General features: G+C 39.5%; 1 protein-coding gene across 1 annotated transcript in view; it reads right to left on the bottom strand.

Moving 5' to 3' along the window:
- The window catches only part of POLQ (DNA polymerase theta), a 105,866-nt gene that overhangs the window by 21,292 nt on the left and 69,740 nt on the right, over positions 1–14,834 (bottom strand). The window contains exons 22-26 of the mRNA XM_027771126.1: positions 13,761–13,898; positions 12,064–12,238; positions 8,735–8,861; positions 8,019–8,140; positions 576–760 (exon numbers count right to left, since the gene is read on the bottom strand). Coding sequence (XP_027626927.1) covers positions 576–760; positions 8,019–8,140; positions 8,735–8,861; positions 12,064–12,238; positions 13,761–13,898 — 747 coding nt within the window. The remainder of the gene's footprint in view (positions 1–575; positions 761–8,018; positions 8,141–8,734; positions 8,862–12,063; positions 12,239–13,760; positions 13,899–14,834) is intronic.

Genomic DNA, 14,834 nt, shown 5'->3' with positions numbered 1-14,834 from the left:
TCACGGTATCTACCACTTTTAAACAGCATCTACTGTATACTGTACCAAGCATGTGACTACTCTCATTACAGAAATGTATGTGGGTTTCCTGACAATAAGTAGCCTCAGACCTAAGCCTGTCTGGTTTTTCTACTGCCTATACAAAAGGAAGTATAAAGAAAACCATGAGACAGGCTCAGACGAATGTGGTTTGAAATAGCCAAAGAAAGAGAAACTGTTCATCAACTGTAAATAATTGAGACGATTTAAAAAACTTGGGGGGAAGAGCAGCAGGTGGCATTGTGGTTAAGGTGTTAGACTCCCATATGGTAGACTGCAGTTCGATTCCCAGACCTGGAGACTTGACACTTAGACCAGGCCTGTGCGCATGCATGCCTGGAATCCTAGAAGGAGAATGGAGAAGGGGAGAAGGGATTGCAGCATGGTCATTTCCCACTCCAGGGAGGGAGAGATTTCTTACTTTCCCTCTTGCTGTCTCTCTCTCCTCTCTGGCAAATGTATGTGCCCTATGAAAAAATATATATATTGAGTCATTAGATTCTTCTCACTGTATTAAGCATGCTCACTAAGATCACCTGCTTTGCTTGTTGTCTCAGTTCATTCCCAACAGTCTCTGGCTCAATCATCTTCCATTCCGCTGCAATGCTCCTGAAAACATCAGCTCCAGTGTTTAATACTTGAATGAGACGATGGTCATGGGATAAATGAGCCAAAATCCTCAGTTCAAGCTGAGAGTAATCAGCAGCCAATATTAAACCACCTGAAGAAGAAATAATCTCAGAAAAGTTAGTGGAAAGTTTTATATAATCCAAGATATATAAAATGTCATGGAGCAAGATAAGAGAAAGTTACTCTAACTTAGAACTTTGAGGTCATGCGTTCAAAAGTTAAAATCTTGCCCTTAATATGATGCAAGTCCTGGGGCCAGCAAGTGGCATAATGGTAAAAGTGCTAGACTCTCACGAGTCTGACTGTGGTTCATGTCCCGGACCCAGAAGCTTGAAACACACCAGGCATGTGTACGTCCTGGCCCAAAATCCCAAGAGGAGAATGAAAGAAAAGGGGCTGTGGCATGGCCATCCCCCCTGCAGGGTGATTTCTCACTTTCTCTCTTTTCCTTCAGCACGCACATATGCCTTATAGCAAATAAAATAAAATAAAATAAAATAAAAATATGATGCAAGTCAGTTTTGTATCTTATATCATCTTTTTTCATTTAGCTTTCAAGTATACGTAATTTATGCAAAGTTGTTCCTGATATTTGCTCCCTAGTCACAGCGGAGTGCTTTTCTCAGTGCTCACACAGCCCTTGGTACATAATCCAAAGAGGTTCTTTCATGTCTCTTCCAAGTGATGCTGAGGCCTTAGGGATAGAGACTCATTTGTCTTTCTGTTGTATAGAAATTCTTACAGTTTCTAATACATAAAAGGCCCTTAACAAATGGCGGAATGAATAAACTAATCAATGGAGAAAGCAGTGTCCAGTGTGTGCACATATTAGTGGGCTGGAAAGAAGAAAAGCGAGCTTTACTTTGACGATAACAAGACAGTCACTAAAAAAAAATATCAAGTGATTGGGACCAGCAGTTAGCGTAATGGCTATGTTGCTGGACTCCCACGTAGTCCACCACGGTTTGTGTCCCGGACCGGTGGCTTAAACTCACGCTGGGTGCGTGTGCGTGCGTGCCCAAGATCCTGAGAGGAGAATGGAGGAGAAGGGATTGCGGCGTGGCCATCCCCCCGAGGGGGGATTTCTCGCTTTCTGTCTCTCTGTCTCTCTCTGCCTTTCTCGCACGCCCCTTATAGCAAAAACCTCTCAAAAAAAAAAAAAAAATCAAGTGATTGATAGGTGAGGAACAGTTACTAAGAAGAATAAAATTATTTACCTATGGATTAGAAATGAGTGGATCAGATATGCAAGGAAAAAAATAAAATTTTAAAAATAAAAACTTGTTCAAAGAAAAAGTAGGAAAAATATTCACTTAAATATCACAAAGACCCATTGCTATAGTATAAAAAGAAAAATGACTACAAATCAAAGACAAGATAAATTACAAATAAGCAGTTCATGGAATAAAAACAAAGAACTTAAATATATTTTTAAATATTCAATGTCATTCTTAAGGAAAATGCAAATTAAATTTATAGCAAGAAACAATTTTGTTTCACTTATAATACAAAAATTTAGACTTTAGAAAACACCTCTGAATCAAAGCTGTGGTGAAAGAAATGGTCATCTGGGGTCAGTGAGAAGTCAAATGGTGACCTCCTCCCCAACTGGAGGGTAATCTGACAATATTTATGAAAGTTAAACAGGTTCTTACACGAAGACTCAGCCAATACACCCACAGACCGCTACAAAGATTACCTGTAAACAGATGAAACTGGCTTCTTTTCTTTTTCAGAGAGGTTTTTGATATAGGGTGTGCGTGCTCACTAGAGAGAAACAGAGAGACAGAAAGCAAAAAATCACCCCCCAGGGGATATGGCCATGCCTCAATCACTTCTCCATTCTCCTCTCGGGATTTTGGGCACACACACCTGGGGTGAGTTTTAAGTCACTGGGTCCAAGTCTCAGGCTGCGGTCAACTATGTGGGAGTCCAGTGATGTAACTAACCATCATGGTCTCACCAAACTGGCTGATTTTCTCATTTCATTACTGACAAGAACAAGTCTCTAATATAAAAAAATTTTAAAAAAGCAATGCACACAAAGTATTTATAGAATGTAATTTTTTTGTATAAAAGTAGAAAAATGGGACCAGCAGATGGCATAATGGCTATGTTGCTGGACTCCCATGTAGTGCATCAGGTGCATGTGTGTGTATGCCCAAGATCCCAAGAAGAGAATAGAAGAGAAGGGATTGCGACATAGTCAATCCCCCTAGGGGGTCATTTCTTAATTTCGATCTCTCTATCTCTGTCTTTCTGGAGTGCGCACAAGCCCTATAGCAAAAACCTCTCCAAAAAAGAAAAAAATATTGCATATTCATATTTGCTTCTATATGCTTAAAAAAATATAGACAGGGGGCCAGCAGGTGATTAAATGCTAGTAGTTAAAATGCTAGTCTCCCATGTGGTCAGTTGTGGTTCAAGTCCCAGGCCTGGCAGTTTTCTTTCTCTGCCTCTCTCTGTTGAGCACATGTTACCTGTAGAAAATTTAAAATAATAATAATAATAATAATAATAAGGGGGCCAGCAGAGAGCATAATTGTTATGTCACTGGACTCCCACATGGCTGACTGTAGTTCGAATCCTGGAGCTGGCGTCTTGAAACTGACAATAGGTGCATGTACATGAGGGCTCAAAATTCCAAGAGGAGAATGGAAGAGAAGTGACTGCAGTGTGACCATTCCCCCAGGGGATGATTTCCACTTTCTGTCTCTCTGTGTCTCTTTGGCGAGCACATGCACTCTATAGCAAAAATCTCTCTTAAAGAAATAATAAATAGAGCTCTTTCCCACTATACACAATAGCGGGCGATAAAGCTGCAAAGCAGGATACTAAGGAGAAAAAACCTGAAGCCAAGAAGGCTGATACCAGTGGCAAGGTTAAAAAGGGTGACCCCAAGGCTAAAAAGCCCAAGAAGGGGAAGCCCCATTGCAGCCAAAACCCTGTCCTAGTCCGGGGCATCGGCAAATACTCCCGATCTGCCATGTACTCCAGGAAGGCCATGTACAAGAAGAAATACTGGGCCACTAAGTCCAGGATAGAAAAGAAAAAGAAGGAGAAGGTTCTTGCGACTGTCACCAAACCGGTTGGCGGAGACAAAAATGGTGGTACCCGGGTGGTTAAACTGCGCAAAATGCCTAGGTATTATCCTACTGAAGATGTGCCTCGAAATCTGTTGAGCCATGGCAAAAAAACCCTCCAGTCAGCATGTGAGACAGCTGCGAGCTAGCATCACTCCTGGGACCATTCTGATCATCCTCCCTGGACGCCACAGAGGCAAGAGAGTGGTTTTCCTGAAGCAGCTGAGCAGTGGCTTGCTACTTGTAACTGGACCACTGGTTCTCAATCAGGTTCCACTGCGTAGAACACACCAGAAATTTGTCATTGCCACCTCCACGAAAATTGATATTAGCAAAGTAAAAATCCCAAAGCACCTTACCGATGCTTACTTCAAGAAAAAGAAACTGCGGAAGCCCAGACACCAGGAAGGTGAGATCTTCGACACAGAGAAGGAGAAATATGAGCGATCTGCCATGTACTCCAGGAAGGCCATGTACAAGAAGAAATACTGGGCCACTAAGTCCAGGATAGAAAAGAAAAAGAAGGAGAAGGTTCTTGCGACTGTCACCAAACCGGTTGGCGGAGACAAAAATGGTGGTACCCGGGTGGTTAAACTGCGCAAAATGCCTAGGTATTATCCTACTGAAGATGTGCCTCGAAATCTGTTGAGCCATGGCAAAAAAACCCTCCAGTCAGCATGTGAGACAGCTGCGAGCTAGCATCACTCCTGGGACCATTCTGATCATCCTCCCTGGACGCCACAGAGGCAAGAGAGTGGTTTTCCTGAAGCAGCTGAGCAGTGGCTTGCTACTTGTAACTGGACCACTGGTTCTCAATCAGGTTCCACTGCGTAGAACACACCAGAAATTTGTCATTGCCACCTCCACGAAAATTGATATTAGCAAAGTAAAAATCCCAAAGCACCTTACCGATGCTTACTTCAAGAAAAAGAAACTGCAGAAGCCCAGACACCAGGAAGGTGAGATCTTCGACACAGAGAAGGAGAAATACGAGATTTCAGAGCAGCGCAAGATTGATCAGAAAGCTGTGGATTCGCAAATTTTGCCAAAAATCAAAGCTGTTCCTCAGCTCCAGGGCTACCTGCGATCCAGAAAACGAAAAATCACCCCCCGGGGTGGGTGGCCATGCCACAATCCCTTCTCCTCCATTCTCCTCTTGGGATCTTGGACATGCATGCACATGCGCCCGGCATGAGTTTAAGCCACCAAGTCCAGGACTTGAACTGCAGTCAGCTACATGGGAGTTCAGCAACATACCCATTACACCAACTGCTGGTCCCAGAATTAAATAAATTCTTAAAAAGAAGAAGAAGTATGGGTAGGATCTATAAGACACTCATATATTGTTACCTATGGGAATTCAGAATAATAGGTAAATAGGACAAGGAAAGAAACAAAACCTCTCAAGATACATCTCAGACTTTCTCCCCACCATTCCAGGCGCCCAGATCCTCTTGTGTCCACCTCCCTCCTCTGCCATTATCCCCAGCTCCTGTGTGGCAAGAGACAATAAGAAAACTGAGGCCAGAAATCACCTTGGTACCTCCACTTTCTCCCAACCATTCCAGACCTCAGGGCTTCCTGAAGTGTGCAGTGCATGATATGTGCCACACGGCCCCTACTTTCTTCCTCATTTGAAACCCTCAGCCCAGGTGCGAGTGTTTCCAAGAAACTGGAAGGTCATTGGAATAGTCAGTTCCAGCAACAATAGTGCAGGTCTCAGGCTGAGCATCAGGGAGATAGAGCTGTAGAGAGATCATGGTTCCCCTCCTTCCACACACCTTCAAACACACAGAATTAACTCCAAGAAATTAGGAAGAAACATATGATTCATCAGATGACCAGAAACTAGCACAGAGGCACAAAAAATATGAGAAACCAAGAAAATCTCTCTCCCCCAAGGGAAAAGAACAATTCCTCATCATCCACAGACAGTACAACGGAACTCATGGAAAAGTCAGATAAACAATTTAAAACACTCATAGTGATAAAACTAAATGAGGTGCAAGAGAAAAGAGACAACAAACTCCAGAACATGAGGAAGTCCTTTCAGTACTTGAAAGAAGAAAATAGACACTATAAAAAAAAAAAAATCAAACAGGGGCTGGAAGGTGGCGTGGTGGTTAAGAGCACTAGGCTCCCACATGGCCGACTGCAGTTACTCCCACATGGCCGACTGCAGTTTGAGTCCTGGACCTGGTGGCTTGCTTTCTCACTTTCTCTCTTTCTCTCTCTCTCTCCATCTCTAGTCAAATTAAAATAGATAAGTAAAATAAATAAATAATTATTTTTTAAAAATCAAACAGAACTGTTAGAGGTGAAGGCTGTAATACAGGAAATCAAAACCTCCTTTGAAAGTATTAAGTGCAGATTAGATCATGCAGAAGATCAAGTCTTGGTTCTAGAAGACAAAAACCTCTGACCTAGAAAAAATAACTAAAAAGACTGAGGAAATAATCCCCCAAAATATGAGAATATACAAGAAATATTAGATACCATTAAACACCCAAACATCAGAAAAATTGGTACACTGAGAGGTGAAGAAACTAATAAGGGCATTGATAATCTATTCCATGAGATCCTAGAAGAAAACTTTCAAAGCCTAGAGAAGCATTCAAACATCTAGACCCAAGAAATACAAAGGACCCAGATAGAATCAAGCCAAGAAGATCTTCTCCATAGCACATCATAGCTTGGCTATCCAAAACTACAAAGACCAGATACTAAAATCAGCAAGAGAGAAACAAAGTTTACTTACACAGGTTATCCCATCAGGCTAACATTGGACCTCTCAGTGGAAACAATGCAAGCAAGGAAAGAATGGGAAGATATATTCAAGTGTTAAATGGAAAACAATTTTAACTAAGATTACTACACCTGGCAGTACTATCCTTCAAATGGGAAGAAAAGATAAAAACATTCTCAGATAAAACCTGAAAGAATTTACCAACTCCAGACCAGCTCTTGAAGAAGTTCTGAAGGGGAGTCCTTGTACCAAGAAAACTAAAGTCAGACACACATAAATAAGAGTACAAAAAACAACCAAGAGAATACCCAATCTAATGGTAGGGACAAGTCCAGAAATATCGATAATAATGTTGAATGTTAATGGATTAAAATCTCCAATCAAGGGACACAGACTGGCTGAATGGAATTTAAAAAAAAAAAAAAAAAAACTATGTTACTAGATTACTGAGAAGAGCTCAGGGAAATGAAAATAGCCTTGAAGGCCATCCCACACAATGGGAAGTAGGAATGGGAAAGCAGGGAGAAGATGCATAAGAGCAAAAGCAAGTCAGAAAGAGAGACCACAAAAAATTATGCTCTTAGAGGTCAAGACAGGAGAGAAACTAGGAGGGAGAACGTTCATTGACAAATGCTGCAGAAAAGTAAAAGAGGATAAGAACTAAAATCCACTGGACTTTACAAAGAGTTTATAATGACCTTAAGCAACATGGTTTGCGAGTTGGGATTTTAAAGAAAATGTGTTGTAATAACACTGTTGTGAGACCAGCAGATTGCATAATGGTTACATTACTGGAATCCCACATAGTCAACTGCAGTTCAAATCCCGGATCCGGCACACAGTCAACTACAGTTTGAGTCCCAGATCCAGCAGCTTGAAACTCATGCTGGGCATATGTATGTGCATGCCTAAAATCCTGAGACAAGAACAAGGAGGGATTGAAGCACGGCAATCCCCCTGGGGAGTGATTTCTTGCTTTCTGTCTCTCTGGAGAGCACAAGCGCTCAATAGCAAAAATCTCTCTTAAAAAGAAAAAAGAAATAATGAATGCTGTTGTATGTCATATTTTGGAGTCTCTCTTTGCTTGTTTTCTTTTTCTGCACACATATTGTGCTGAATGTTTATAGCATTATAATTGCTTAGCCAATGAATGATAACATTTGTTAGTGGAAATTAGAAAACATATTTGTGAAATTCTGCAGAACTTATTTCTCTGTTTCCAATTTTTGTGGAAGATAAGAATTTTCAAAAGAAAATTAAAAAAAGAAAAGAAAAAGAAAAAAGCAACATGTTTCAGCAGACTGCTGCAGCCAAGCAAGGCCACAGAAGTACACACCCAGCAGATCATGAAGACAGTGGGACAGACAGCTGTAAACCTGCAAAACAAAGGGCCCCACTATAAAGAGGAAAGATGGAGAAATCAGCTCATGCTTCTGAGTCTCACTCACAATTCAGGCTTTATGAGTGCTCTGAAAACATTCTTAAAGTGACAGAAGCTCAAAAGTCATCAGCTACCTTACCTGGGAAAGGCACAAAGGCATGTCGCATGCTAACGGAAAAGGGCATTCCTTTGTCTGAGGCTCTCTCCTCCAGGTGTGCCTGGTGCTCAGGGTTCAGTCTGCGACCCTTCTTGATTTTGCCTCTGTGGTACAAACAACATCATCAGCTGGACAGGAAACAGTCTCAAATACAAGAAAGGTCTGTTTTCAAAAAAAATCAATATTTCCACCTAAGAATCTTAAAAACAACCTTACCCTAAACTTACTTCAAAATTTAACAAAGATAAAAGATCTCTTTCAGCAAACATTCAATTAAACACTAAGGCATTTCTATAATGGCATTTCCTGCAAATTATTTTTGATGTAATTGAAATAATAGATATAATCTTTGATTATATTTATTATAGTTTTGATTATATCTATTATAAATTACCTGTACTTTCTCTTCTTTTTATGTATATACGGAGGACAAGAGAGGGAATTTATACTGCTAAACTCTAAGTGTTTGATTTAAATAAGCCTAGTGTGCTGGTTGACTTAATGGTCCGAGTTTTCAGCCTTTTACCATCAACTAGCTCGTTTATAGACAGACAGGATTTGAAAGGTAGTGCCTAGAACAGAAATGGGAATGTCTGAAATATTAATTATATTGTCTAGTAGGCTACATTTGAACTGTCTGTACTCACAAAATATATTAATCAGAGATACAAAGAAACAAACAAACAAACAAAGTCTACCTGCCCATGGGGAGCAGGCCTTTGCCTAGGGCTTGGGAAGGTGGGCTTTCTTCTACTAGTGTTGGCATTTTGATTTCAAAATCTCTTGGCACATTCTGGATATTAGGTTCTGTAAAGGTTATTCGTCCTAAAATTAAGCGATATGAAGCATAAAATTAGAAGGGAAAAAAAAGCCCTCACGTTTATTTTAACAGTATTTGCATTTGTGAATTATCTTTAAAATGTATGCTCTATCAACACTTGAATAAAATACACTTATATTTAAATGAAATATTTTTCACCATGTCCTATATCTATCAATAATAAGCACAAGACCATTCAAAATAAATGAATGTATGAGTCAATAACAATACTATGGCTTACATTCACCCAGCGCTCTAGAAAATAATCTCGATAAGGATTCATTTGATAAGCTGAACTATTAGATGAGTATCAGATGTCAGCACTATACATCACATTATCAAATGGCTCTTAAGAAATGGCTGTTGAAGCCTCTAAAAGCTGGACATGCATAGGACAGAAGGGTTTTCTGGTGCAGAAGAGTAACTGCATGCTGAAGAGGACAACCGGGACCCAAGAAGGTAGCAAATATGGGAGATGAAGTAGTCGTGAGAGCTGTGAACGGAACACAGCATTCGGACATCTGGTGGGTTTTCTTCATCATCGTTATCAATCATCGTGTGACTAAAAAATAGTATTGATATGGCTGGAGACTAGAATCAGGTGGCTAATGAATTTTCTAATAAATAGAAAACTATTTTTTAAATGCTTATAAAGCCTTTATTCCATTCAAAATATTTTACATTTTATTTGCTTACTAATTGATTGAATTTCCCTAAAATATATACACATACCTCAGAAAAAGTTCAGGCAATTAATTTTGTTATCAGCATTTTTATAACACATAGACATCAACACTAAAACCCTCTGCTTTATGGTAGGTGCACACTTTCTACCACATATGATTTAATCTTCTTCTGGTGAGTGAGAAATGTTAAGTGCCTTAGACATTATTTTTTCTGTAAAACCCCTGATATTATATCATTGTGATTTAGCTATTAGCACAAAACAAGCACTCGATTAATAACTTTTTAATATAATTGTTATAATTAAAAGGCCTATTTAATATTATAAAGCTAATGAACAGCAGAGGAAGGCATCAGGCTCTTTCTACTTCAGCACACTGTCTTCTTTTCTTCTTTTTTTGTTTAATAGAGATATTTTTGCTATAGGACACTTGCCAGAGAGACAGGAAGAGAGAAGTCACTTTTCAAGAGGGATAGCCACACCACCATCACTTATCTTCCATTCTCTTCTTGAAATCTTGGGCATGCACGCACACGCACCTGGCGTGAGTTTAAGCCACCGGGTCTGGGACTTGAACCTCTGTTAACTATGTGGGAGTCCAGTAATGTAACCATTATACCATCTGCTAATCCTCAACACACTGCCTTCTTTCCTATAATAATAATTAATATCTACTGCTTTGCCCTGATCTACTAGCTAAATTAATGAGGCAACACTGGCAGACAAAAAAGACAGTAACAATAAATTATGAAGCATGAATATAACTTACAAGAAATGAAATGGCTTTGCTATGCTTAAGTAAGCTTGTGTTTTTAAAATATTATTAAAATTATTAAAATTAAAATATATTTCTAAAATAAATAATAAAAATGTACTACTTTCTGCTTTGTAAGATAAAACTAAGTGTGCAAGACCTCTAAAACCTCTAGGTTGACTCTGTTTTTATCTCCAGTAATTTTATTTTATATAAGCCTGTTTCATTAGCATATATTTTTAAAGCAAAATTTAAATATTAACAAGGCAAGAAATGATTAGAAAAGATCAAGAGGTTATATAACTAGTGAAGAAGAAAGAGAAAATTGTTTAGAATAAATAAAGCGAGAAAATTGCTCCTCCTGGAGCTTCCGCCCTTCATCCAGCAGCAGCTGCTGTGCAGCTTTCTGGGAGCCATGCTCTATTCCTCACAATGACCCAGAGGGGCAGAACGACTATTGCTGTGTTTCTTATACACAAGAAAACCAGGCAGTGAGAGGCTAAGTACTTGACTGACAGCTTCACAGCATCGGGATCCAAACCCTGATTTCTGATTTCAAAGCCCGCATTCTACACACCAATCTAAACTGTCCGGTGTATGAGTGAGTTAAAGCTGTCCTTCCTTCGTTCCACCACATGTCACGTGTGGCAAATATTTCGAGTTTTGTATTGCCTGGAGAAAGAGTACGTTTTTTCCCTCATTAGGTTATACTCACACCTATCACAAGAGGGTCCTGAGACAACCAAAGGATACTACAGCTTTCTGTGCTGGCTGGGTAAAATAAGACTCACTTATAGAGATGCCCCAGAGACCTACTTAGATTTAACGCAAAGAGAATCTTTTTTTTTTTTCTTTTTTTGAAGAGGTTTTTGCTATAGGGTGCCTGCGCTCACCAGACAGACAGAGAGAGACAGAAAGTGAGAAATAACCCCCCAGGGGGGATGGCCACGCTGCAATCCCTTCTCCTCCATTCTCCTCTCTGGATTTTGGACACACACGCACACACGCCCAGCATGAGTTTAAGCCACCGGGTCCGGGACTTGAACCACGGTCGACTACGTGAGAGGCAAGCAACATAGCCATTACGCTAACTGCTGGTCCCACGTGGAGAGAATCTTAAAAGGCTCAGGCAAAGGCTGGAATTTAAATTACTGGATTGTCAGAAAAATCATGATGTGTTTTCCTGTGCAAAAATGTGTCATGACTTTTCCAGCAACCCAATAGATAAAATCACTGACTCAAATATTTAATTCCTGTGTATACTCTCACCCAAAGCGCTGTCTCAGACATCTCAGTTACTCTAAACAAGTATTTGAAAGCAGAAACTAGGGGTCAGCAGATGGCATAATAGTTATGTTTCTAGATTCCCACATGGTTGACCACGGTTCAAGTCCCAGACAGAGTGGCTTAAAACTCGCTGCGCGTGTGTGCATGCCTGCTCAAGATCCCAAGAGCAGAATTGAGAAAGGATTGCAGCATGGCCATCCACCTGGGTGGGGAGCAATTACTCACTTTCTCTCTCTATGTTGCTATCTCTCACTCGCCCTATAGCAAAAATCTCTCAAAAAAGAAAAAAAAAAAAAAGCAGAAGCTATATCTTACAAAAACTCATCACTGTATTTCGGCAGTATCTATATCTTGGATATTAGTGTGTGCTTTATAAATGCTGTGGAACTTCACTGAACCCAATGATCAACAGTTGAATTCCTTGTCCATCACAAACAAATACCACATATTGGATATTACGCCTCTTTAAGACTCTCATCACCTGTTGCAGTGTGTGATTGTGTTACAGGATAAATCCTTTCCATTCCAAGAAAAGTATTCAGAAGCTTTTCCCGCTGCAGGGGAAAGACCACTTTGGTAATAGCATTACTGATTCTTCTCCATTCTAATATCAAGCCTGGTAAAGGATGTAATGTCTTTAATTTATTTAATACATCCTGCAAAGAAATAATATGGTAAAATTGGATTCTTATCCAAATTCTACAGCAAACGAGAAATTTTTTAGGCAAATAACACAGTCTCAAAATTAAAACTGATAATTCCCATATTTAGAGCTCAAAATCACCGTTTTAGTTTTATTAGAATTACCATAATGAAAAACTATTATAATTACAGTTTATAAAATAAAAATATGGTGATGCTGAGCACTAGCAATGTATAGCTACCTTAGAAAACAATCAATGAAATGTCAACTTAGCAAAGTAACTGGCTCCCTGCATCCCACCAAAAATTCACATTATCTCTTTTCTTTATGCATTTTATTCCTCCATTTCTCAAATAACTGGAAGTATCCTAATTTCTTTCTTGCCTGGATACTTACAATGGTTTCCATATCAAGAAAATCAGAAAACATTTATTTTTAAAACTTAGAGTTTTCCATGCTATTGACTTTTAACGCTTTATTAAAGAATGGAAACCTGGTAAAAAGGCTATAGCATGGAACCATGGAAACTTCTCAAGGATAGGCAAGTCATAGTTAATGATATAAGGGTCAAAATCCTACAAAATGGCAAGTTGGACAGATCCCTACAGCTGTGGTCACTGTAAAATCTACCCTCATTTTTGTACTGAAACTTCAGCAAAAATATAAAACTAAGCCCTTTTTCTCTTCTCTCTCACTACTGCATAGGAAAATAATCACACGTTTATGCATAGAAAAACACATCATGACTTTTCTAACAACCCAATGGTTTCTGGGGGTTGTGATGAGCAATTTTACTTTGAAATTAGATTCTTAAAACAAACTTATAAGAAATTTACTTTTCCCCCTAGAACTGGGAGTTTGGGGGGGAAAAAAGTTGGATTAGTTCTGACTGGGGTCTGTTTTCCTTTCTTAAAATTCTGCAGTACCCTCTTCCATGTTCATATAAGTATACAAATTATTCTAGAAGTCCAAAAGTAGTAGACTGCAATAATTAAATATTGGCTAGGTCTGAGTTTACAAACCTTCATACTGTTTTAATTATAAATTTTAACTCAGGTTATGGTCCGTATTTTCCACACTAGAATGCATCTGAAATGTGTCCAGATTTTTTTTTTTTTTTTGGAGAGATTTTCACTGTAGGGCGCGTGCGCTCGCCAGACAGAGAGAGACATAGAGACAGAAAGCGAGAAATCACCCCCCAGGGGGGATGGTCACGCCGCAATCCCTTCTCCTCCATTCTCCTCTCGGGATCTTGGGCACGCACGCACTCGCGCCCGGCGTGAGATTTAAGCCACCGGGTCCGGGACACGAACCGCGGTCGACTACGTGGGAGTCCAGCGACATAGCCATTACGTTAACTGCTGGTTCCCAAATGTGTCCAGATTTTGTGGGCTGCCAAACTATGAGCCAATTTATTCGTTTGTGTCTGGGTAAGTTAAGTGATCCCTGGTGGGTCTTGATTTAATCAGCATTCATCAGACACCAAATGCTAAACGCAGTTCAGATTCTGCCCTATTACTGCCCCCAAAGAGCACCTTACTAGTGCTGAATTGTCTTCCCAGCCTTAGCTTGCGTCCACTGTCAATCCCCCTCCTGGTAGAACCCAAAGTTTTCTTGATGCCTTGATTTTTCATCTCTCCATTTGGTGGCAACTTCAATTCCAAAAATAAAACCTATAAGAAATTAATGCTCCTTTAGTTGAGAATCAAATCATACATACTGTCACTCAGTATTTTTTAAAGTTATTTGAGAAAATAATCTCTATAGTTCAACGCTGGCTCCTTTGGACCATTGAGAATTGTCATGGTTAATAAATGATAGCAACGAAAAACAAATAGATGATAGCAATGAAAATTTGTACGTCAGGTAAGTGATCATATGCTAATTTATGCACTATCAGATTAATACTAACACAAGGCTTTTAAGCAAGAGCACAGGCAATGTTTACTCTATGCTGAGCAAGTGGCGGAAGAGATACTGACAAAAAATTTAAAAAAAAAAAAAAAAAAAAAAAGAAAGAAAGAAAGAGTTACTGACATTGAGACTTGAGAATACCCCGAGGACTTGAGTACTCCCAAATACCTACTGAAGTGGTAACCCACAGAACTGCTCCATCATTTAATTGCCATTAAAGATCAACACGGGAATCTATGTAGCTGTTCCATGACCACAAAGTAAGAGAACGCCTTGGCAAAAAGGCATCTAAAAAGCCATCTAGTCCCACCACCATACCACTGGAACCAGCCAAATCTCTAGGCACAGAAAGTTGGGAAAACTTAGCCAATAAAATGTAGCAATATTGGAGGCTAGAGAGTGGCCAGTAAATACCCATTAAAAGAAAAAGGTCTACAAAGAACAGGGAGCCAAGCTCTGGGACAGAGAAAAGATCCCACATAAACCTAATACTTAGTAGCTCAAATTTTATGAGTCAAAACTTAGGCAAGTCAGAATATTATCTACTATACCTATTCATTTACCTAAATACTTTGAATGGGCTTCAATGAACCATGGATTATTTTTCCAGTAATAATTCTAAAAATTTAAACCAACCATAGGAAAAATTGTTTCCATATGTTGGGCCACAGGTGGAAGGAAAGATATGCCTGTAT

Source organism: Tupaia chinensis, unplaced genomic scaffold, assembly GCF_000334495.1.
Source record: "Tupaia chinensis unplaced genomic scaffold, TupChi_1.0 Scaffold000185_1, whole genome shotgun sequence".
NCBI lineage: Eukaryota > Metazoa > Chordata > Mammalia > Scandentia > Tupaiidae > Tupaia > Tupaia belangeri.
The sequence above is the reverse complement of the archived record's forward strand: the minus strand, read 5'-3'. Positions and strand labels throughout refer to the sequence as shown.